The sequence below is a fragment of the Festucalex cinctus genome, chromosome 3, assembly GCF_051991245.1.
Source record: "Festucalex cinctus isolate MCC-2025b chromosome 3, RoL_Fcin_1.0, whole genome shotgun sequence".
Taxonomy (NCBI): domain Eukaryota; kingdom Metazoa; phylum Chordata; class Actinopteri; order Syngnathiformes; family Syngnathidae; genus Festucalex; species Festucalex cinctus.
The window spans coordinates 10,892,628-10,919,525 of NC_135413.1; the positions used below are offsets into that span (position 1 = coordinate 10,892,628).

The window sequence follows — 26,898 nt, forward strand, 5'->3', positions numbered from 1 at the left end:
CATAGATGAACATTTTTTTTTCTCATTTTCTCATCAATTTATGGTTTTGGATGGATGGATGGATGGATGGATGGATAGATAGATAGATAGATAGATAGATAGATAGATAGATAGATAGATAGATAGATAGATAGATAGATAGATAGATAGATAGATAGATAGATAGATAGATAGATAGATAGATAGATAGATAGATAGATAGATAGATAGATAGACAGACAGACAGATAGATAGATAGATAGATAGATAGATAGATAGATAGATAGATAGATAGATAGATAGATAGATAGATAGATAGATAGATAGATAGATAGATAGATAGATAGATAGATAGCTAGCGATATTTTTTCCTGCAATTTTCAGCAAAGTTTATTGTTTTGTGAACATATATTTGTTCATTTCAATGTAAACATATCTTCTGTGCATATGTTGTACTGACTTGTGAAAAATAAAACAAGTTTTAAATTGTTAAAACGTTTGAACAACGTGTGTATATTCAAATATGTCGGTGCTTGTGAACAATCTGAAGAATTTTCTACAGTTTGAACTATTTTAGTATTACGTCAAAGCATACTAAAGATGACAGTGCTGTGCATTATGCCCAACAGTGGGTAGTTAATGAGACATAAATCTGGTGACATGCATAACGTGTGTCCACTTGGTACAAAAGTTTGATTTAGGCAAAGCTATATGTAGTTTTGGTTGCAGTGCTTCATTTTGGAGGACATGAGAGGGGTTTTGCAATTCGGGTGTGTGATTTTGTGAATTGTGTGATCATTTTGATAAAACGAGCCTAGTTTGCAAAATTGTGTTTTAGCAATTGGAAAAAACTGTAAAGGATCTTTGTGCAGTTACTCGCAGCTGCCACCTCTGGCCCAAAGCGTAACTGCAGAATCTGTCAGGCTCATTCATGGCGCGTGTGCGAGTACGCGCATGATCTTAAAGCGACAGCCACAGTTGACAAACGAAGACATGATTTCAAATGAGGTAAGAAAAACTCCGCCCCTCCATCCCCAACGAACTGTGGTGTAAGCAGGATCCGCACACTCTACTATAAAGTGAAGATACAAGCTGATATGGGCAGTCAGAGGGCTCTTCATACACATCTGGGCATTGGTGGAGCATGCATGATGTAGAAAAAGCTTTAACATGACCTTTTTCAACGGCACAATGCACCTTTAACGATACCTTCTTTTGTGTTACTATTACAGCATTTTTCTTGTGATATAATAAAACTCTTCATATTCCAACTTTAACTCTTTGACTGCCAAAAACGTTTAATAACGGTTAGTAAAATCACAATGACTGCCGCCATAAACGTTAAATGACCTGAACTACATTTTTTTTTTATATTTCAATGGGCAGCGCAACGTCTAAGTGCAGCGCTGCCTGGTCAATGGGTTGTGGAATCAGAAACAGCCACTAACTATGGCCAACAGATGGCAGCATTGTATCTCTTTTCAATGGGTTGACGGTGTATGAAATTACAATAAACATGACGAAATCTGATGAAATCTGATGAACGTTTTCAAGGATGTCGTGAATTCACAGAGCGTCATTAGACAAAAAAAAATATGAGTGTCAAAGTCACTGTGGTGGAGAAATTGTATATTTTGAATTAAAATGCTCGAAATCGCCTGGCAATGTGGGGGGTGTTTTTTTTTTTTTTATTGTGTGGGCAGTAAAAGAGTTAAAAAAAGAGAAAAGGAATCATAAAAGATTATTTTCACAATTAAAGGGGATGTATTGCGGTATTTTGAGACCTTCCACAGTTAACTATAGGCATATAATGATAAAATCTTACCTTTGACACCGTGGCAATGTAATTTTTGTAGGAAATATTGGGTATTTTGCTGGATATTTTAAAACACGGAAGCAAAACGCCCAGTTCAGTAAAACCCCACCTCGACCTGTGTGGTTGCCGCCCCCTCTCTTCCTACTGCTCACCTGCTTTCTTAAGCTGCACTGTGACCTGAGCAACATTGATGTCATCTTCAGTCGACAGCAAGTGGCAAAATGGCCATCCCTTGGGATGGATAAAAATGGCTGGATTTTGCTGCCCAACTCATATTCCACTAACACAATATTAACCAGAATACCGTATTTAGAAAAGTGGAGCTGCATAGAGTATATTATTGTCTTTTTTTTTCTTTTATTTCACCTTTAAATGTATTGACAATTTCTTTTTGGTACACGCATCTTACCTAGCCGAGGGTCAAACTGCCTCATCTGAACTTCTTCCACGCAGTCGGCAGGAAACCAGCCCGTCCTCCCTTTGACGCTGCCTTCCCAGAAGCCTCCTTCTCCGATGCTCAGCACTGCGCGGGAAGAAAGATTTGTTAAATTAGCACACGTGTGCTCATAAAACACGTGTGGCTGTCGTGGATGATGAAAGGCGGCTGAGCACTCCTTGTGGAAAAGAAAAGCAAGGAAGGGCAGGAAAGGACAAAAGACACATTACGACTCACTCAGGAATGATGCATTCATTTTAGTGGGAGAGAAGAGATGAGTTTGAATACATTGTCTAAGCAACTTTTTATCTTTGGGAAATTAACACTTTAGTTTACATTTAATATTACAACTTTACTTTTGTAATATTACAAGTTTACTGAGTAAAATTATGACATTTTCACATAAATATTACAATGTCAATGTCGTAAAATAACTTTGTTTCACCTATTATGATTCCTGTAATACAATTCTTGTAAAATAACACTTTCTCATGATTAATGACTTTGCGCATATGAAATGTATTTCACGTCTTTACATTTTATTGTATTTTTTTTCTTTGGCTTTTTGGCTTATCAACACTTTTTGTGTAATTTTACAACTTTTATCCTGTAAAATGATACTATGATTTATTTGTAATAAAAAAAAAAATCACGATATTACAACTTTATTATAGAGGTATGATGTTTTCATATAATATTACCACTTTATTATTCTCCTTTCAATCACTCTTTCCCCCAAATATTATGAATTGCTTCTTGAAAATTGCTTTTTTTCATGATATACAGCAACTCCTGTCATGACTCGAGTCATGCAGGAGTAACGTTTGCGTCTTGTCTCATGTTTGGGGTCACGCCTGGGTTAAGTTTGAGAAGAGTTCACGACCCGTTACGTGTCTGTTTTGGTCTTGATGTAACAGCATCCAGTTTCAACTAGTTTTAGGCTATATGATGTCTGGACTATATGATGTCAAGGATCTTTTATGCTATATGATGTTTGTTGATGTCAGGAACTGTAATTATGGAGTCAACAGCCAATCAGAGAATTCCATGTCAGTACTAGTACACACATGTCTAGCCACAACCAATGAGATTGATTGACTGTCTATTTAAGGGTCTGAGAATTGTGTGTGTTCGCCGGATTATTGCTCCCTGTTTTGCTGTGCTTCTCCGTAACCCAAGGGGGCTTGGCGTGTCGTGATTCTCGATGCATTCTCGTTGTTTTTAGTTTAGTCAATTTATGTGAATAAATAGTTAAAACCTTATTTGTGTCTGCGTTTTGGGATCCAACCCTTGAACACACAACAACCCGCCTCCATCACGGGTTTTTGTGTTCCAAATATTTTGAAGATTTATTTTTTTTTTGTGTTAAGTTAATAACTCCAATTAAGCAGTTCAGTCAATCGATGGATGGATGGTCTATCTATTGTTTATATTGGGTGTAATTCCACTATCAACCACTAGATGGCGGCACACTGATTTATTTTGTGACAGTACACATTTGAAAGAAGGAGAAACAAACAGGAAGAAGACTCCCGTATATTAGTACATACTAGTTTCTTGAAAATTATTGAATGTGAAATATTCTTAAATACTGCTTTTTACGCCGAAACAAAGCGATGGCTGTAGGTTCATTTTATAATGCACATCTTTGGCTTTAATTTTTGATATATATTGGTAGATACGATTGTTATGTTGGCCAAAAAAACAGGGTATATCTACTGTAAATACAGCGGGACTGGTACAGTGTAACACTAAAATGTTTCTTTGATCCATTGCACTTGCTCTCTCTCTCGGAATATTAGGTGTTTAAAATATTTTAAAAGTGTATTTAAAGTAGGGCACATTAATTGTACTATTTTTATTTTTTATTTTTATTTTTTACCTTGAACGTAACCGCGGATGGTTACATTGAAGGCTGCGCAGGTCAGTAATTAGGTCAATGCACGGCATTTCCTACACCTGTTGTTCCAAAATGAGCAGGGTGTCTCCAGTTGGTGTGCTCGGTGGTAAATTTCACTTCAAAAGACACCCCGATGTGATTTTAGATAAAACAAAAGTAATTTACATTTAATTAATTAATAATTGCTGAATTGTACCCAGTTGATATGATGCTGTTACGTTTTGAGCAATATGCGCATGCATGCAATTGTGTACATGCATTTAATCAATGTTTGCAAATGACATTCAGATAAAATGCGTTAATGTCAAAATATTACAGTATTTTGTATTTATTTTATATTACGCAAGTAATTTAGCTGATTAATCGTGATTAATCAAAATTAAAAAAATGTGATTAATCAGATTAAAAATTTTAATCGTTTAACAACACTAGTTTAAAGACCTTAATCAAATTATGTGCCATAATTGCTATAAAATCATGCCTGGAGCATTTAAATAGGGTATTTCTATATTGTGGATTTTTCATTTATTGTGGGGATAATCTGGAATGTAATCCCCTCGGTGGAGGTGGATAACTCTATTCTGTCTAGATATCAGTATATGTTTTTAATCATTTGCGTATGACCCCAACACTCCTGCGCGTGTTCTCATTAGATTGTGCAGGTGCATGTGAAGAAGAATCCTGTGTAGAAACATTGGCGTAATGAGGCAAGACAGTACTAAGACAAATCTTGTTCCGAATCACGAGTAAAATTTTTGGAGGAGTTTGCTGACCCGCTCCTAATGATGAAACACAGCAGTCTGAAGGGAGGGAAGACTCCGCAACTAATGGAACTATCAGCACTCAAGTGTATGATGTGTGAGGAGGAGGGGAAAAAAAGACGTTGAGAAACCAGAAACAGGCGGTGTAAAGAAAGTCAAAAGAAGGAGAAAGAGAGAAGTTGCGTTGTGGTAATTAGAGATAAATGCAGAGCTGATATTGATCGTCCCCACAGGACTAAGCCGGCGCGCTCGTTTCTAGAACACTCATCCATTATCCCGGCAAGCAAATACACGCACGCACGCACGCTCGCACACACACACCAGCTGGAAGTGAAGCTTTGCCTGGGTGAACCCTCCTTCCAGGGTGCTGGGATACGGCAGTATGATGTTGCAACCGGACGCTAGACAGCTTGTTAATGATGCAGTGTATTTCCTCCAGTGTGGTGATGCAACCCAAGGCCAGCGCACAAAACGCTAAATTAGTGACGTCATAAGAAAAGTTTGAACTATCTGCCAGCCTTGTGAGGAAAACGATGTGGTGGTTGTCCTAACGTCCTGTATCTAATTGCAAAAATCATGAAGTCGGGAATATTCTTTATTTCTTAGAGTATTATGTATGATATAACCAGTACATGACCTAAGTCAGCACTGCTTGCAGGAGCTATAGATCTGTAAATAAAATCCTTTTGCCAACAAATGCAAATTTTCTCATCTTTCTGGTTAGAAAGTGTCTTTTTTTATTCTTTTTTTTTGTGAAACCAACTGCTCTTCTACTACTCATTACTAATGAATGGAAAGGGCTAGAAACATATTTATTCTGGTGAAAAAAGAGATTCTAATCTTCACTTTTGGTAGATCCATTATATATTGTTACAGAATGCTCTCAGCCGGCAATATGTCAATATCATGACTTACATTGACTACTGGACACCTCCCTGGGGAGGTGTTCCAGGCATGTCCCACCGGCGGGAGGCCCCGGGGACGACCCAGGACACACTGGAGAGACTATGTCTCTCGGCTGGCCTGGGAACGCCTTGGGATCCCGCCGGAGGAGCTGGTTGAAGTGGCTGGGGAGAGGGAAGTCTGGGTTTCCCTCCTAAAGCTCCTGCCCCCGCGACCCGACCTCGGATAAGAGGTAGAAGATGGATGGAAGAATGGATGGATGGATGGATGGATCATGACTTGACTCATAATACAACTTATATACACATATAGACCAGGGCTCCAGATTGCCCCTAAATGGTGGCATTTTGCCCCTAAATTTTGAGACAGTGCAACCAACATTTTCACCTACTTGTGCCAGTGCAAAGAGTAAATGTGCTGATTTTCTTAAATTCATCAGACCATTAATATTGTAATATACTAAAAATGAGTGGGATTTCCGGTTAGGCTACTGCAATCCTTTAAAAAAAAAAAAAAAAAAAAAAAAAAAAAGTCTGGAACCCTGTAGACTTTAACCTTGCAACTTTGAGTTTTTTTCCACCACAATTTCATGAAAAAATAGAATTTTACAATTTTGTTTCTTGAAATATGAACACATTTTCATCATTTTTTTTTTTATCATAAAAAAACAACTTAATTTTGGCAACACTATCACATTCTCATTAAACACTAACTTTTTTCTTGGATTTTCTCCTCATCTTTATTCTCATATTATGACTTTTTTCTGTTAATATTACAACTTTATACGTGTGTCCCCCCAAATAATACAACTATCTTGTAAAACACTTTCGTGTAATTTCCCACTTTATACTCGTAAAATAACTTTTCTTCACATATAATGACGTTAATTAAGTAAAATACATATATTTTCTCATAAAATCTCCATACTGTTAAAAAAAATGTTGAGTGAACTCAAAATTCCAAGGCAGCAAACTTCTATAAATTTTTAAGTTGGGCAAGTCAACTAAATTTAAAAGTTTTGCTGTTGTGAATATTGGCTTTCCCACGTTTCACAACAAAGAAATAAAAGTTCATAGAAATATTGTCCCTTGAATTGAACCCAAACTTTAACATACCAGTATAAGTAAAAACAAGTCAGATTCTTTAGGAGCAAATGACTTGCCTGCTTACTTGTACTAACTAATATTGTTGCCATATATAATAGCTCAACTTAAATGATGTTTTAGACCAAACCTCAACTCAACTCAACATGCAAGTTGTGTTGCTTAGAGCGCATCTCAGATTTTCACACTTGCAAGACAATCTGGAACGTATTGTCTGTAGCCCGTAGGCCAGATCTTATTTTGAAATGACCTGGTCAGAACCAACAAAAAGCCCAAAATGGGTCACAATACTGCCTGCAGGTTAAAAAGAGACCACAACTATGCTTAGACTCCAAATGGTCCAAGAACAGCTGGCAGGAATGATGATGGGTTAAGCCCGTATCCCCCGTATCGTTTATGAGTGTTGGCGAAGGTAGTGAATGCACGCTTCCGTTAGTGTTTGTTCAAGGTTCGCAAGGAACCTTGTGATGAGAAAAACCATAAAGATTCTAGGCAAACGTCTGGTTAACATTTAGCAAACGTCGCAACCGTGAACAAACCCTGATGAGAAATCAACATTCGCAAGCATCACAAACGTACCGGCTTTAAATAACAAATCGTCCAATCACACGAGGTGGCTGACTGGTTAGCACATCTGCCTCTCAGTACTGAGGACGCAAGATCGAGTCCAGGCGCCGGCCTTCCTGGGTGGAGTTTGTATGTTCTCCCCGTGCCTGCGTGGGTCTTCTCTGGGTACTCCGGTCTCCTCCCACATTTCAAAGACATGCATGACAGGATGAATTGTCCCTCGGTGTGCTTGAGTGTGAGTGGTTGTTTGTCTCTGTGTGCCCTGGATTGGCTGGCAACCAGTTCAGGGTGTACCCCGCCTACTAACCGGAGCCAGCTGGGATAGGCTCCAGCACCCCCCATGACACTTGTGAGGAAAAGTGGTTTAGAAAATGGATGGTTGAATGATATTCACCGCTTGAAAAATGATTATTTAAAATGCTGTGCTGCGCTTGGTGAGTGCAGTGTGGCTATCGTTGATTCTATCAATGGAGAACGATGGGGAAGCACAGGTTGTAGCGTACCGACTGCCACGTGTAAAAAAAAAAAAAAAAAAGAGAAAAAAACAGAAAAAAAAGACGCCACTCAGCACAGGCTGATCCGCCCTGTGTGATCTCAGCTTAGCACAAGTTTAGCATCCCAGTCTCCTGGGATAACCCCTTTCTCCCTCCTTTGACAAAGCTGTACTGTAATCTCTCGCTAGTACACACTTGTGTTACTTCTCCACACTTGTGAACGATCCGGTGAGTAAATGCGTCTGTTCACTGACAGCGGTGACAGCGAAGGCGAACCCTTTGAGTGATTCTCGTCAAGGGCCTTTGGCCCCTTTACGGGCCCCGTCGTCCATCGATTTCTGGTGCGGGCTATCGATGTTGTAACCTTGCCAGGCAGATGGTTTCATAAGAACGCACATTTGTAATCTCACAAATGTATCCTGGCAAGCATTGGAACAGCAGAGATGGGAAATAATGTGCTACATTTTTCTTTTTACATTTACTGACGTACCATTTTGGGATTAATTGTGTTTGGCAGAGTAGCTCTAATTACATTTACTTGTTGCATTGTTGCATTTAATTTACTTGACTATTTTTATTTCTGGGTTTGGTCACATGATATTCGCAATGTAAGTTTGAGGGCACGTTGATGTCAATATCAGTCGACAGCAGAGGCTGGTAAAGGAGAAAATGGCAGAGCCCCGAGAATGACTCTAAAAATGACTAATAACTAAAAACATTCGATCCACCACTACTCGTCTAAAAATAGTATTCTGATGAATATTGCATTTTGCCACTTGCTGTCGACTGAAAATGACATCACAGTTGCTCAGGGCTCACGTCTGTTTTCTGGGTTCGGTCATGTGACGTACGCAAGCTGAGCCCTTACGCACTGTGATGTCATTTTCAGTCGACAGCATGCGTCAGTACAAAGGAAAATGGCTGCCCACTGAGATGGATGAAAACGGGTGGATTTTTCTGTCTAATTCATATTCCACGAAGGCAACATTAACCAGAATACCGAGATGGCCTTCCTGGCCCTGACCTACCATCACCGCACTGTGCAAAGTGTAAATAACAGCTGGCCACGGAAGCCAATCAACACCTCAGCTTGCTGAGGCGCGCATGTAGAGGTCAAACATATCATGGCCTGCCGCGCTGACTCGTAATCACGTCTGCAGGTGAACTGGGGACAGCGTACTCACACGTGAACCCAAACACGAACACATATGTGACCGGCTCTGGCAAAAGGGTCCACATGTGCCAAAAAAATAAATCAAAATTGAGATATTGATACATTAGAATTCTTCACTTAATTCCCTTTAAATTGATATATAATACAAAGTTGACAAAGTTGCCGCAGTTTTAATGTTGGAAGTTTGAAATCCCTCGTTTTGAGAAAAAGTGGTTTAAGTTTTGGTACTTGTATCTTTCAAAATGTCCATAGCGACCAGTACTTTTGGAAAAAGATATGAACCTGAAATTTTCAGGAGCTGTTAAAATATCAGTGGAAAGTCAGTTCCAATTGCAGGTAAGGCCATCATTCGAGATTTGAACCCTTAAAACATTTTGGAAGTTTGACCTCTCAAGAGATGAAATCAGCCTCAACTTTCAAGATCACATTCGGCTTACAATTCATCTTCTGAGGCATCAGCCAAAGTTTGCTTATTTTATTGTTGCCCCTTGTGGTATTTTCTAGCTTAAATTAGGTCATATTAGTAGTGGGAAATTTGATTTAATAATATTGTGTGAATTAAAATGATTATTTGCAATTTGGTGTGGCCTGTGACAAATAGGTTTTGATTTGATTTGATTTTTTTTTATTTTGTTTTTATTGATACCATCATGGATGTTATGTCTCAAATGAAATGCTTTTGGTCACATAAAGGAAATGAAAATGTTATGATTGTCTGTATTACAAGTCACTCCTTACCTGCGAGGATTTTTGGGCGGGATGATTCGCCATTGCAGGGACCATTGTGATGATTTTTCATATTGCATATTGCATGAGATGGGAGGGAACTAATGTATTTATTGTCTTGAGATATGAGTTTATATCATTAACCCGATTAAATTAACCAGATTAAAATGAATGGAGAGGCCATTAATCCTTTTCAGCCTCGCCCCCAAATTCCAACACAATTTTTGATGATGTACTTTATAAAAACATACAGCTCCAATATAAATAAATACAGTGTATAGAAATTAAACTGTTTTGTTTTGGTCTTAGACCCTCAGTACACAAGTAATATTAGTCGTTCTTTGCAGAGGATAAAGAATATATGTATTTCCCCCCTATTGTTTGTGTGTTCAGATATCTTTTGCTTTATGGGTTGTAACACCATCACAGATGCTATTCATTAGCGTTTCTATGGAATTTTGCATAATTTTTTTGCATTGAGCTATAACACCGAGTCAACTTGAACTGGCAATAAACAACTTAAAGGTTCTTTTTTGAAAGACTGTTCACTGCCAAACTCCTGCTTGGTGTTGCAGTATTACGGTGCTCGTTTGTCAAATTTTTGCTCTTAAGTCAAAGTCAAATCAGAGCAGCTAGTACCTTGAAAACCTTGTAACGATAAATCACAACGTAATGGGGGAGCATTGTATAGTTTATCCCTAAATAGTCACAAATACACCAACATACAGAGGTGACGCAGTGTCACGATCCCTGCTGACATGCGCACACATGCGCTCGCAGTGTGTTTTCTGAGTTGTTTGCAATGACAATAAAGTGCGCGGCATCTCAAAGTACAGTTAATGGCAAAAAAAAAAGTGTGAATACAAATAGCAGCTGTGGCACAAAAGAGAAAATCCCCCGCGAGAATGAAACAAAGGAGACGCAATGTGACAGAAGCTTCAATGGCGCCGTGACAAAGGGAGATGTCGGATGCGATTAAGACCGACACGAGCTGACAAAGAGGCGAAGAAAAAAGATGCCTATCTCCGCTGGGTGTGGTGAAAAGATTGGTGGAGGTATTCCTCTGTGTGTGCCGAGTTGTTACTTTGAGATTTGCCCTTGCTTAAGTCAGTCACGACTCTTTGCAGCTTCAGAAATAGCACTTGTGTGAGGTTGCGCAGCTATTTATATATCACACACACTTTCTTGCTGCAAGCATCAATGCATCCCCAATGTGTGTGCGTGAGCGATTGTATTTAGTTTTAAACTGGCGGAGCTCATTTCAATTTTGCCTATCGCATCTGGCTGAGTCACTCATTTACTCGCAGCAGTCTCAGCATCTTTGTTCATCTCAATGCATTGTCCACTCTCACACACATCGGCGCACCCGCACGCACAATGAGAGAGTAATTGCCTCGCATGAAAGAGGAAAACATTTTCCCATACTACAATAGGCAAGAGTTAAAACCTTTACATTTGCGCCTGTCACACAGTACAAAGATGTGCAAATGAAAGCCTCGCCAGGGGAAGCGAATATACCTCAACTGGCTTTATGTAACATCTTAGTAGGGTCAAAGGAGGACAATTCAGTGATGACGCAGCATATTCCTCAAGGATATTTTGACAGAAAAGGGCAGTGATCGGCTCATCACGGCCCACTATGCACAAACTTTTACCATTTTACAACACATCATTACACATTTTTATTCATTTATTTTCAATAGTGACTTATTTGGACTCATTTGAGGTGCGGGTGGCGATTTTGTAGCCCTCCATCTGTTTTAAGCGGACTGTGGCGACTGTGGCAAAAATGAAAACAATTAATCGATATGGTTTTGTCATATACTTATAATAATACTTACTTCCTATGCTTGGTGGAAGGCAGCTGAAGTACCCAAAAAAAACACAGGGAGGTCATGCTAACATCACACAGGAGGAGCAGAGGTGGGCACGCCAATAAGTCATTGGCAATCGCCAACAGTCAGGACAACCCCCATCCTCATCATCCTCATCCTCATCCTCATCATCAATCCATTTCAATATTTCAAGCCAAACCAAATTGTAATTATCAATCTGTCAATGTTATTTTAATGATGATAATGATTATCGCTAAATGACTGCTGCTATTTTAGGACTGGCAGTAAATATCATGGGCACACTCCATTAACATTATCTTAACTATGCTTCCGGCATGATAAATCATATTTTGTCATCACTTTTTTCCCACTTGATATAGTTTTTTTATATTAACATTCTTTTCCTCACTAATGTTGCCACATATATATGTGCGCATGGTTGTAATTGCCGGGAATGCCACTGCGCACACGGGCAACAGACTCAAACGTCTCCTTTTTAGGACCTCTTACCTGTTCAATAACATGCCTGACGTAAAATGGTGCACCAAAGGACCCTTGAGTTGTCTAACAACGTGCCTGTAAATTAAATGAAGTGAGCACTAAAGTATGCTTGCATAAACGTAGCAATAACGAGGAATATTACAACAGGAGGAAAATTATATCATCATGGTCTGGAGTTACGCAAGCTCTACAACATGACCAGTTATCAGTATTTGGACAGAGTCAGAAGACAGAAGCTCAGAGAACAGTGTGCGAGGAAGTTAGCATACCTGCTAAGTGTATATTTACTAGTTTAATTAAGTGAAGGAAAAAAAGAGTGGCTTTGGCCGCAGTCCCAGGAAAGAAGTGAAAGTAGCTTGCAAAGAAATTGGCGTCCGTCATTGAGGGAGTGAGAAGGTCTGACCCGGTTATTGATGATTGCATTGACGGATGACAACCCACTTCAAGCAATGTGTAGTCTGTCAATGTTTCTAAGTTTCCGGTCTTTCGTTAATCGTCAACAAAGCAAGCGTCATTGACAGCCCTTCTGTCAATATTGACGGAATGCCCACCTCTGAGGAGGAGCAGAGATTCGAACAATTAACTGTGAAGCTGAGGTGCTCACCACTATCAACTGTGCTGCGGATGGTTGGATTCACTTCATTATTTAATTGGTTTGAAATATTGCGAGTCAATTGTGTTTAACTTTGAGGTACAGGCTCAAACTAGCTCCGCCCTGACATACAAAGAGTTTCTTGGTCAAGATGTATCACTTCAACATACTTCCTTGACACCAATAACTACTTAGACAGGTCTCTAGCAGCATCTCGTGGTGTTTAGTCGCATTAAAGGGGTCATTTTTCAGTGAATAGCTGGAGATTTTCTTCAGAAAAACATGAACTTCTAAATAGCTAAACACCTATATAACTGTATTACAATAATTGACAAATGGACTGTAATTTGGTTTTAAATCCATTAACCCTCACACAAGCACATGTACATAATAATCTCAAATACAGCCTCGCTTATTTACAAATAAAGAAAGCAATGCCACTTTTGCCGTCCACCGCTGTGCGTGAACAAGACTTGCCGAGTCAGGCTGTTCTCAATTAGCGGTTACACGGCTGGTCCTATGTCGTCACATACACGTGTGAAACAAAGTGTGTGAGAGACTTGAGCGAGGAGAGCGAAATCCAATAAGCAGAATGGAGCACTTATTAGATTTGCTTGCCTGCTCTCTTTATTAAACTTCACTTCCAGTCAGTGTAACACACACACACAGAGCACGTATAGAGCAGAGCGGTCACATATTAATGGGACTGAACCAGACACAAGAAGAGTCAGAGAACGTCAATCGGTAATTAGTCATAAATGAGTGAATATGTCTTAATGTCCCGCTGAGAGGACACCATGCTGCTGTGCTCTTTTGCCAAGGTGAGGACAGAGATGGCAAAAGTAGAAGTACAATGTTAAAAACAAAACAAACAAAAAAACAGTAGAACTCATCGTTCTACAACTGTAATTAAGTCTTGGCTGGACATGAGAGCTGTATTAATGTCGGGTTTACCTGTTTGACATTTATTAAACACAACAAAAAGGAGAGAAGACACTCAGTTCAAAGCTCGCGAGGAGAGAGGTACTACTGACTGATACAATTCACTACTACTGCACTCTGAAAAAATCCTCTCTTCACACTCCCTTTTTATTTGGTTTCTACGGAGCCCCTAAGGTGACATGGTAGAAAAAAAAAAAAAAAACTTTGCGTTCCCTCGCAAAACATTTTGCGTTCCCTCGCAAAGATTGCGTTCCCTTGCAAAGATTGCGTTCCCTCGCAAAACATTTTGCGTTCCCTCGCGAAGATGCAATCTTTACATTCAAACGCAAAGTTGTTTTGCGAGGGAACGCTAACCCCGGGTTTTCACTGGATGCTGTTGCGGTGCGGTTGCGGTGCGGTGCGTCTTGACTGCGTGCTCCGGACGGGTCAATTTTTTTGTCAATCCACACCGGCTCCGCACAGCTGCGGTCCGGCAGCTCCGTCGCCGCCCACTTCCCAACGTGTCTCGCGGGACCGCGCGCGCGCGATCATGTGGCATTTCACAACGAGAGGTGGACTTCTTTTGATTTAACATTTTCTTCTTCTTCTGCTGCTATGAGATTCCATGCAGCATCCTTTTTTTGGTTGTCCTTGTAAAGTATATTAATAACGAGAGTCGGGTCAGTGCGGGTCCACTCTTTATTTCTGTCTTCCGCGTCCGGCTGCCGCTCAGTACGGCAAGCGAGACGGGCACAACAAGCAATCGCGAACATCAAACTCACAATACATTACAGTCCTTATAAAAAGGATGTGCCGTGTCATATATTATTTTGTGGTTTTCCACCTCCAATATAAACCTCTCCTCGTCCATGTTCGCTGGTGTCTAAACCGTGAATGAGCACATGGCCCGGCGACGCCCACGTCACGTTTTGCTGAAAAACTTGCGAAATAGGAGCTGGCGAGTGTTTTATTCTGAAAGCTAACCGGAAATTTATTTTGAAACTGCCTCGGTCTTCCTGTCCCGCTCGATGTGTTTTGTGCTAGCTTGCCATTTGCCGGAGGCCTACCGCTGCGGCGTCCGGCAAAAATAGAAAATAGGTCTATCCTTGCGGAAGGCTTGCGGCACGCCGCAGGCCTTCCGCAGTTGACACGCAACGCACCCGCAAGCGGTGTAAACTGCACCATTCGAATGAATGGAATCTAATTGCTTGCGTCGCCGGACCGCACCGCAACCGCACCGCAACCGCATCCAGTGAAAACCCGGGGTAAGTTGTTTTTTTCGCCTGCCATGTCACCTTCACTGCGCCGTAAACGCTTCCGGGTCATCTTCCATGTGAACAAAAGCGACATGTAAACAAAGTAGTGGAAAAATACATGCTTCATCCTAGTCGCTTTGGGAAAGCTTTCCCACTGTTTTGTTTCATGTTTACAAACGTTCCATCCTCGTCGCTTTTGTTCACATGGAAGATGACCCGGAAGTGTTTACGGCGCAGCTAAGGTGACATGGTAGGCGAAAAAAACAACTTTGCGTTCTGCGAGGGAACGCAAAATGTTTTGCGAGGGAACGCAAAGTTGTTGTTTTTTTCTACCATGTCACCTTAGGGGCTCCGTAGGTTTCCACGCCCCTAGTTACATAGGATTTACATGGACTCCCTTCTTTCATTAGAAAAAAAGAAGTGTATTTCTACCTTTAGTTATCAACGTTAGAATATCGCTAGGTTTTGTTGAAATTCCTATCCCTAAGAAAAAAAAAAAAAAAACTTAGAAAAAGAGCTTTTTGTAAAAAACATTTCAAGCACAACTTGGACTTTAACACTATTTATTTCTTGTGTGAAAGCTCAAATATCTAAATAATGTTTTCCTATCTAAATAGTGTTTAAATCAACATTGCAAAAGGTGCTTATGATAACAAAATAACAATTTATTGCACATAAAAAAACAAAAAAAAACAAAAACAACTGTCTGGTCTGACTGCAGATCTGCCGCAGCATCCAGTGGTCCAGTGGTCGACGTGACCAGCAAAACGAGCAGTTAACCCTGCCGTTCATCGCTCGACGATTGCTCGTTGCGTTTGCTCGATGAACGAACCGTCATTCCTTGACGTGCAGCAACTTGATCGCCGCCGTCATGCTGTGATGAGCCAATGAGGATTTTTTTTTTTCTTAAACCAAAAAGCAATCTTCCAGGATTAACTGTTTTGTTCTGTCCATCACTTATTTTCTACTTCCTTTGCGCTGCTCTCAGCGTTCCTACACCATGCTAGTTACAGACGACACTCCCATTCCCAACCTACACGTCCTCCTCCTCTTCTCCTGTAACAAGATGCTTGCGTGATACTGGCTGATCTTATACTTGCGACCACCTGCTGGCCATTTCTTTTAAATAACATTGCAGTCAAGCCTAATCCTTCAGTCAAAAGCTGCACCAGACCCTCCTGTACACTCTTGCATGAAAAAACGCTCGTGACGTATCGATACGTCATATGTAATGAAAGAGTTAAATGTAGGGAGTAAAAGTAAAAAGTCATCAGAAAAATAAATACTTAAGTACAAACACTTGAAAAATCTACTTCAACACATTAACAAGGCATTTGCATTTTGTTACTTCACACTACTGATGAGGATGAGGAGGGTGGAGCAGCCTCATCTGCACTCAGCAGAGAGGAGGAGGGGGAGCAGACGGGTAAATAAATCAAAACCAGGGGATGGCGGAGACAAAGAGCTTTCGGTGAGTGACGGCCCAAGTCAGAGGAGGAAGAAGAAAGAAAGAGGAAGGTGGGAGTGTTAGATGAGGAGGACAACTCAAACGATGACTCAGAGGGATTCCTCTGCTTGTCTCCTCCTCCCTAACTGGCTGACATACTTTTCCAACATCTCTTCTATCTTTAGGTGCAAATAAGAACAAGGTTTCTGAGGCCTCCTCTCATCACAGTTGGAGGAAAAGAATGTTCTGGAATTTCGCACAGGTGGTGGACTCAGGTCACACGACTTGACTAGATTCAGGCTCAAGTCGCCAATTTTAGGATTTTGGATTTGCTTGGCTGAAACTTGACTTGACTTGACTTTGACCTTGCAATCATGATGCTCGACTTGGGACTTGAACTACATTATTTGACAAGACTTTTTCATTTGAAAATGTGCCATGTGTTGTGTTTTTGAAAGAAAAGTAATGTTTTGTAGTGCAGGCAAACCTGGCAACTGAGGCTACTAGATGAATTAAGTGCTAGAGAAGTAAGAGAAAAAAAACTCCAAAGGTTATTACTTTTGGACTTGAGGATTGACTTTTGATCAAACTGGTAAAAAGAGAATGACGATAAGGTTTGCAACTGAAAGATACACAACAACTATTGCATCTAACTTCATTTGTTATGATAGGAATTTGAAATGGAAATTTACTGGGGATTTGACCTTGCCTGAAATGTGTCCAATAACTTTGAAATTGCTTGAAAGTTTGAGGGATAACCTGAGAATAACTTACAGTATGACCTGCACATTTGTGATTTTTCACTTGTGATAATTAAGACAATTGATTTAATTTGGGTACAATTTTTTTGCTATATTTAACCGACTCGTCGTCTAGCAGTATGTAATATTTCAAATAAAAGTTTTTAAAGCCTAAATTTTGTGTTCCTCTCCTTTCACCCATACTGAGTGAAATTAAATACATTTTTTGGACGTACGTGGAGCTAAAGGCAAAGGCCGAGAGTGCCTGGAGGGCGGGGGAGAGCGCCTAGTGCATAGTCAGTCCGGGTAAATTTGCGGTCCTCTCCTGGAGCCCATATTGAGTGAAATTAAAGAAATTCGTCCACGTACGTGGAGCTAAAGGCAAATTGAGGCCTCAGTGCATAACAGGTGTTGTGCCAATGTACTTACCCCTGAAAAAAAATCATATCCCCTGCTGTGGGAGTGCTCACGCAATGACGTTACACTACTACGCGTGATCACAACTCGGGCTGGGTATTGCCGCCAACCTCACGATACGATACGTATCACGATACAGGGGTCACGATACGATATGTATCGCAATACATATGTATCCCAACACTTGATCTTCAAGGCAATACGTATCCCGATATTTCACATTCATTTACTTGCATAACAGTCATATGTGCACCTAAAGGATATGTTTGTTATGCTGACTGACAAAAATATTTTTGTTAGCAGCTCTTGTGGTTTACCACCAAGCGCCATGCCTGGTCTAAATGTGCACGCAATTGCAGAGCAAGGAGCAGCTTTCACAGACACACCGGGAAAATGTATGAAATATGCATGAGCAAAAATATCAAAGTATTCAAATTACAGCTGTAAAATGTGCTTATTTGAAATATTTTGGGTTCATAAAAACAGCTTTTTTTGTGTAACACATTCTATTTCGTTTTTAAACAAAATATACGAAAATTGGTACATTAAGACACGTGCCATGTTAAGTTTATAAGTAAATAAATGTTGATATTCTTCCTCTGCTTTCATTTTTCTTAGCAAGACACAGTGTCCAATCACTGGTGAGCTATTTTTGCATTAATTGAAGTCAATTAACTTCAAATACGCTGCTGGTTTTTATTTTTTAGGTACAATGCAAGCTGCAAAGGCAAATGTTAACTGCCTATTTAAAGATAACGAGCAATATCGATTCTGACGCCTAAGTATCGATACGTGGATTGTAATGAGGCCCGCAACAATATATTGCCGTATCGATTTTTTGAGCACACTTCTAATTACAACGGCCCATCTTTTCCATTTAAAGACACAAACAACAAACTTATATTTCAGTTTTATCAACAAGTGCTTGTATTTAACAACCGATAGTTGCGTGGAGAAGCGAAAGTAAAGCAAGTGCTCATACTCACGTTTGGCAGCAGACTTGAAATGTGTTCAATGATCACTCACACAATGTCAGGGGTGGGGTGGTGGGTGTGGCACTACAAAGCATTTATGCTTAGGGCACCAAAATTGCTAGCCCTGCCCGGCCCTGGTGCCACTCCACAAAAAGCAGCAGGTGGTGGGTCTGCGCAGCAAACTAGAAGATTCGTCTCAAGCTTGTGGAAATATTTTTCTCAAAATAAGACCAGCAGCAACAGTGTCTTGCAAAATATATCCTCAAATAAAATACAAATAAAATATAAATCCAAGTACTCTGCACGCCAAACGCTAGCTTACGAACCTTCACATCAGCCAAAAGTTAGCGGACAATCAACGACCTCTTTGTTGTAAACGGGGTCAGCTTTAATCATCTCTAGATTGTCAAATACAAAAATCTGAAGTCATTCAAACCTTACCGAATACCAGGCAATGAGTGAAAAGATAATGACCGTCATGTTCTTTCTAAACAGAGGCTTGATATTAAAGTGACTGGAGCAAAATTGGGTAAGCAAATTAAACATCAAGCTATGAATTTGAATTAGTTTTACTTTGTAACTTTTAAAGGGCTGAGAAGAACAAGAGTAGGAGATTCATGCCTTATGAATTCTGTCTCTTAGACGTTAAAAATGCATCAATGTCAGCAAATGTAGATTTCTATGATTATGTTTTTCTTGCTCGAAATTGACAAATAATTGCACCCTTTTTCACTTTCACAGACATTAAGACGTCTCCAAGCTGATTATTTTTTTTTTTCCAGTATATCGACAACCACATAACTTTTGTATGTGCTATATTATAGTTGGAATAAATGGATAGACGCTCTCAAAACCCTTCAGGCAAGGTCATCAAAGTCACAGTTGACCATCTCGCTGTCCAATCATGGTGTCGACGGGGAGCAAAGTCCCGCCCACGCACTTCTCTACTCCCTGCAGATTGCACCACCTGTCTTCCTATTCTGCCCTCACGCTCCTTTGCCTTGTGTTTGTTTGTTTAGCTCAGCACTTAACTGTCACCGAAATTAAAACTCCAGCTTTCGCTTCATACCTTTCCCCCCCCCCCCCCCTTCACAAATATGCATCAGCAAACCCACCCACCCTGCGGGCATCCTGACAAGCCAACGTCCAAAAATCAGTTGATGAATAAACATGAAGAGGAAGAGCATAATGTATAACCATTAGCTAATACAGATGGAGCCAAAGATGCTCCGTTGACAGCATGACAGGGCCGCACTGACCAGATGGTTCTCAGCAACAACCATTTGTTGCCTTTTTTTTTTTTTTTTTTTAAATATACTAAAAAATATGAGTGGGAAGCCATAGAATTTAGATTGGTTTTTGACGAACAAGCTATTTTTCTTTTTTTTTTAAAACAAATTATTGTACTTTAAGTGGTAAATTAAACATAGTGGAGGAACTTCTCATTTCCATGTTTAAGAGTTTTTTTTAAGGACACACTAATCAAATTTAAGACCACTGCTCCATTTATTTTTTTAAAGGAAAAAAAAAAAAAGGTCAACATGGTGCCCGAGTAGTCATCACGTCTGCCACACAGTTCTGGGGTTCTGGTTTTGAATCTCTCATTTTTCATGTTCTCCACGACAGAAATTGAATGGATAAGTATAATAATAATAATAATAATAATAACAACAATAATAATAATAATAATAATGATAATGATAATAATAATAATAATAATAATAATAATAATAATAATAATAATAAAAACAGTGGCGGCATGGTGGCTGACTGGTTAGCACGTCGCCTCCCAGTTCTGAGGACTCCGGTTTGAGTCCAGGCTTCGGCCATTCCTGGGTGGAGTTTGCATGTTCTCCCCGTGCCTGCGTGGGTCTTCTCCGGGTACTCCGGTCTCCTCCCACATTCCAAAGACATGCATGGCAGGTTAATTGGGCGCTCCGAATTGTCCCTAGGTGTGAGTGTGTGTATGGATGGTTGTTGGTCTCTCTGTGCCCTGTGATTGGCTGGCAACCAGTCCAGGGTGTACCCCCGCCTACTGCCCAGAGCCGGCTGAGATAGGCGCCAGCACCCCCCGCGACCCTTGTGAGGAATAAGCGGTCAAGAAAATGGATGGATGGATGGATGGATGGATGGATGGAAGTTTTGTTCATACACATATTTATAAGAATTATGACTTCACTCTTCCTTGAGCTTAGGTTAGTGAAAGTCTACCACATATTCTGACTTCATCCTAGATGACGACCTTTGTATTATTTTAAATTGTCATAAAAAAAAATAGATCTGTGCGAATTAAGGCCACCTTCACTTATCTAATGAGCAAAATGGTATATTTATTTTTGTACAAAAAAGTAACAATGTTATAAAAAAAAATGTCTTTCTGCCCAAAAGTCCAGCATCGCAAGAAAAAAAAAAGTCATAAGACTGAAGTCATATATTTTAAAAAAAAAATGCATGCAAATACTTGTCATCCATCCATCCATCCATCCATTTTCTTCACCGCTTATTCCTTACAAGGGTTGCGGGGGGTGCTGGAGCCTATCCCAGATGGCTTTGGGCAGTAGGCGGGTACATCCTGAACTGGTTGCTAGTCAATCGCAGATTTGTTGTCATTTAAATGCAAATTTTAATTACTATATATATATATATATATTTGTACAGCATAGCATAGAATATGTGATTACATCACATGGGCATATTCCGACTTATTCCGAGTTATGTCACTTCAATATGAAAAGAACTGACATGAACCAATTACCCCCAGTATCTAATTCCACAATTACCATCCAGGTTATTATTCGAGCTAATTTGCCAGCGGACGCTAAACAGCAGAAAATTTAGCCACCTTACGAAGAATGACACAAACCAAGGCGAAAGAGACAACAAATGGATTTGTCTGGTGAGAGCGCCTGTGTGCCGGTTGCTTGGTAACGCCGTACATGCATGTGTCTATAGTAAACAACAACAACTTGCATGCTCCAAATAATGTCATGCATTATTCATTTGCACAGTCCACTGGTTCTTATCATTGGCCAGAAAGCAGGAAAGCGCACTACGTTGCACCCTGTACTGTATGTGAAATCATACATGATGACAGGCACCAAAAAAAAAAAAAAAAAAAAAAAAAAAAAAAAAAAAAAAACCTTTTAGCTCTTCTGGCTGTATTGTAACATTATCCAGTGGCTACAGATGCTGTTTATTCCCAGTCATCCAAGCAGCCGGGAACGCCAGCGTGAAGGTAGACTCAAACATCTGTGTTGCCGGTCATAGCGGCGGCCAAGACGACGTTAATATTCCGCACAGAGCGTCAGCGCAAAGCGAGCCCATTAATCATGTTTGTGAATGTGTAATCGCAACGTTACTTGCGCTGCTTTTCATTTTCACGGCTGTCTGCAAGATTTATAATGGCGTTGGGTGGAGAGGTGCATGTAATATGCAAGTGTGTGTTTGGGTGTGTGTGAGAGCTGGCTAGCACGCTGGTGAAGGAATGCTCTTCAATGTGTCACCTTGCCGAGGAGGAGAAAGCTCTAGCGTGCAATTATGCAATCATGTTGACTTTGGGAAAAAAAAAAAAAAGAAAAGAACGTGGCAACTGTCGGGGCTGGCAACCGCAAACCTTCATCCATCCATCCATTTTCTTGACCGCTTATTCCTCACAAGGGTCGCGGGGGGAGCTGGCGCCTATCTCAGCTGGCTCTGGGCAGTAGGCGGGGGACACCCTGGACTGGTTGCCAGCCAATCGCAGACAATCGCAAACCTGTTCAATATTTATGATCGCAAATACGTAAGTGGTGTACATACCAACAGGTCCTCCAACAATATACGACCATATTGGTTGTTTTACCAGGCACCAAAATACGGCCAAACTATGTTACGTATTGTAGTTTAACGACCTCTATCGGCCATTTAAATAGTAAAAAATTAGTAAAGTGAACCATAAGTGGAGTTGATGGGACTCAAACCCAGGTCGTCTGGTCGGAAGACAAACGTCTATCTTACTGAGCTAACAGGCCTGTAAATACTTTAGTGTTTTGTTTTGTTTTTTAAGTGTTGTATATGTCAATTTGTTATCACTAATGGTTGGGGTGAGTGTGAGGCTGAGGTTGTAGTATGGTTGACATTACATAAGACATAAATAATTACTGGCTCAGTCATGTTACTACCTGGGTTTGATTCCCAGTAACTTCACTTATGGTTCACTTTACTATTTTCATGGACGATAGAGGTCGCTAAACGACAACACGTACCACTTATTTATTTGCCCTTTACGATTAAAGTTAAAAAAATAAATAAATAAAATAAAATAAAAATTAAAAAAAAAAAGACCTCATTGTCTTCTACAGATTATCCCTGACTTAGAAAAATATCAAGGCGAACTGGGGATGTTGGATGCCTGTCAGGGTTTTCGGGGGGTTGCCGACCCAAATGAGGGGAGGCAGACGGAGGATGTCCAAACAAAATAGGGGTTTTATTACTTATACAAAAATAAGGTGGTGCACAAGGCACAGACAGGAAACAATGAAAACAAAAGTCCTAAATCGTAGCAAACTCAAATAACATGGCAAGACGGGAGAAACGGCAAAACATGGAATTGACAATGGACCAACAAGAACTGAACTGAAAACAGGTGACTAAATACACACAAACTAATTACACAACAAGGGACACCTGGACAAGACACAGGTTGGTGAGGGAACTGATTGGCTGAACACAATTGGTGTGGGATGACAAGCACAGGTGAACATGATCACACTAAAACGAGACACTGACAAACAAGGAAAACAACTGGTGATCAACAAAGACAAAACATAACAAAAACGCAACCATGACAATATCACTTTTTTCCGGACCGATACAGTACTATTGAGTAGTCACCAATACCACTAGTACTTTTGATACATAAAATCCACCTTTCAATATTTACGATCACAAATCTTTAGGCAGGGTACAACAGATCGACCACTGGGCCAGATTTGAGCATTTCCCAAATTTCTGATCAATGTCAGCAAAGTCCCAATTGTTGGATGTCTAAGATTATCATCAGCTTGATTATCCTGTGGTGTGTGGGATGTGTTAAGATTGATTGTTCCTGCCCTTCTCGGAAAGCTGTCAAGATTTACAAATGATATTTATTTTATGACTGCAAATCCTTCAAATCCTATGAATGCGATGTGAAACAGCCAATAATTTGGGATGTTGCCGGACACAAACCGAGGAGCAACTGGTTGTGTTTTATAAGGTGTCTCTTGGGACATTCACAACAATACAAATAACATGCAGAAGAATTTGTGACCATGTAGTTACCACATAAGCTAATATTTAGCCGAACTTCTTATTTATTTTTACATACAATTAGTCATGTTGCTCCTTTGTTCTAATGTATTAAAACAGGGTCTGAACTGAACTGAATGAGCTTTGTATGTTTTGAAAGAGAAAAATCGATTTGTTAGGTCTGACTTGTATAAAAGTGGGTCACAACTTAATGGTCATGGTAAAATATGGGCTTCAAAGCGAGACCAGCTGAGAAGCCATGCTGTGTACTGCTTCCAGGAATGGATATGCAGTCTGATTGCTGGATGCATATAATTGTTCCTGCTCCTTTGTGAAATACTTGGGGGGGGGGGGGATCTTGCTCTTGGCGGCAATCATTTTGATAAAATGTGTGTACCTCTTTGCAGATGAATTGGGTGGCCATGTACGCAGAAGAGGAAATGATATCGCAGGCAGGTTTTCCCCCAGTGTTTTATTAGCCTGGCGGCCATCGGGCTTTGCTTGCTTGCAATGCTAATGCTAACATGATAGAAGCACTGCCCAAGCTGTTTACTGACATTAAAGACCATCGCAAACCAATTGTAAAACTTAACCGGGTTGTGGTGATTGTGTGTAATTACTGCGGTTACCATGGCGACAGTGAGTCGTCTTTTAGGCGAGATGACCGTTTGGACTATGAGATTAGATCAACAAAGAGAGCGAATGGAAAGAGTTACAGGGGCAAATCGGGAAACGAGGTTAGTGTGAGGATGTGAGAGAGGGGGACATACTTGACCGTACATAAATAGAAGGTACGCTAACACACACACACACACGCAAAACACACGCAAACACACAGTCCAATAGTGCATGCTCGTGTAGTGCTCCATTGGTGGTCAGTGATTGCACGAAGGCAAGGCGAGCTCATTACCCTGAGACAGTGTGCAGTATACAGACGACCCTGCTAAACGGTGGAAGGCAGTCAGACCGTGTGTGCGAAGGGATGCGTGTGGACGAAGGCTAACTACACACATTGATCTCCCACATCCTCCAATCACTGCTGAAGATTTTCCAAGTCAGTCAGTCGTCTTTATGGAGGACAGAAGCGTCAAGGGGGAAAAGACAACTCTGTACACCTCTATAGACACTTTTAAAAGAGACGACTGTAGCTACAACTTACAGTACAGTATGTGAATCATCCGCAAAAAGGAGGGATGAAAAAATGGCATTAGCTTCCTGTTTCCAGCTCAAATGAAGTTTTCATTTATTTATTTATTCACTATTCAAAGCTATTAACGACATACTGTAGCCTAAGGCACACACTTCATTAACGGGGCAGCATAATTGACTTCTTTTTAAAGCACTTTGTCATCCCCAGTTCATTTCAACAATGCACTTTTACCTTCACCATCATCATCCTCCTCTTCTTCCTCAATAATCAGTGTCAGCTTAGTGGCACGAGTTAATACAACAAATGTGTGTTTTTAGGACAGGCACGGCTCAATAAATTAGAATATGAAGAAGAAAAAAAAACGTTATTTTCCAGTAGTTCAATTCAAAAAGTGTTACTTACGTATTACAGTTTCACTTTTTGAACTGAGCTCTTGAAATAAACTTATCAACCAAATTCTAATTTAGTGAGTGAGATTCATGTGTATATGCAGTTCATTGAAAAGCTCACAATACATTCATTAAAGTAAACTTGAAGTATTTTTCATGTATTTAAATTATATACAGTGACATTTTCCTAGGGCACAGTAATGACATGAAAAAAAGAAGTGGTATTTACCATCTGAGTCCAGATAGTCGTCTTTCACTATAGAATTGTACATGAGAGAAAAAAAAGATTAATTTGTGCAACTCTAATTGTCAATATTGTCCTATGAAACACATACATATCTCTGCAATTTTGTGAACTTCAGACCAAAAAAAAAAAAAAAAAGAAAGGAAAAAAAAGTGTAGAAAACAGGGAGTGACCTTAAAGAGGAGTATAGGATAATGAATCACATATTTTCACTCCTGGAGGCAATACTTTATCACAAAGCCATCAAATTGCATTTGCCAATTAGTGTGCACATGCAGACATATCGGCAAATACAAAACAAAACAAAAATGAAATGAAAATGTCAAAACTGCAGAAATGCCTTTCATTGGGCAGCAACGTTATGGAAAGTTTGGCATTAAAAACACAAAGCAAAACTTTTTACAACCTACAGTTGGGAACTACAATATGACTACTACTATTTCATAAAAATCCAATAGAGTGGAACCTCGAAAGTTGGATGCTCCCAAGGTAACTTGTAAGAATCTTGATTTCTCTGTCAACTTTGGTGAAATTACACCTCAAGCTTAGTTTCCCTTGCATCATCGCCTATGTATTTTAGGGTCCCCAAATCAAATACCCCCAGAACTCATGGAAAGGCATTACAAATTAGCCCAGCCAGACTAGTTTTATCAATCAACACATAATTGGGTGGAAGTTTAGCCGATGTCTATCAGAACTGGCACATAAAAACGTCTTTCGGATTCTTGCCCAAAACTAAACAGGAAGTCAGCCATCTTGGTTTGATGATATGGCAAGATTGGTTGGGCATGTACAGTATGGACCACAAGTTTGGAAACACCTTTTCAAGCAATGCATTTTCTTTATTTTCACGACTAGTTACGTTGTTGATTCTCACGGAAGGCATCAAATCTATGAATGAACACGTGATGTCATGTACTTAACAAAAAAAAAGGTGAAAACATGTTTTATATTCTAGTTTCTTCAAAATACTCACTCTTTGCTCTGGTGATTTTTATGCACACTCTTGGTAAACTTCAAGAGTAGTCACCTGAAATGGTTTTCCAACAGTACTGAAAGAGTTCCCAGAGGTGAAAATGTACATAATAATAATGTACATAACGCCACGTGTTCATTCGTAGTTTCGATGCCTTCAGTGAGAATCTACTATGTAAAAATTAACGAGAACAAAGCAACTGACACATTGAATGAGGCGTGTCGAAACTTTTGACTTGTACTGTATGCCTTAACAGGACCCATGAAAATCCCTCAAGGACCCATGCCCAGAATGGAACAGGAAAAGTTGGCCATTTTGGTTCAAAGCCA

General features: G+C 40.0%; 1 protein-coding gene across 17 annotated transcripts in view; it reads right to left on the reverse strand.

The window, feature by feature from the left end:
• The window catches only part of shank3a (SH3 and multiple ankyrin repeat domains 3a), a 272,857-nt gene that overhangs the window by 61,766 nt on the left and 184,193 nt on the right, over positions 1-26,898 (reverse strand). For 14 of the 17 annotated variants that reach the window (XR_013282775.1, XM_077515775.1, XM_077515776.1 and 11 more), the window contains 2 exons: positions 25,579-25,605; positions 2,205-2,318 (listed from right to left, as the gene is read on the reverse strand). Coding sequence is in view for 16 of the 17 variants with exons in the window: in XM_077515775.1 (XP_077371901.1) it covers positions 2,205-2,318; positions 25,579-25,605 (141 nt within the window). In the remaining variant the exon portion in view is untranslated. The remainder of the gene's footprint in view (positions 1-2,204; positions 2,319-25,578; positions 25,606-26,898) is intronic. The other 3 variants (XM_077515782.1, XM_077515781.1, XM_077515780.1) reach the window with 1 other exon arrangement.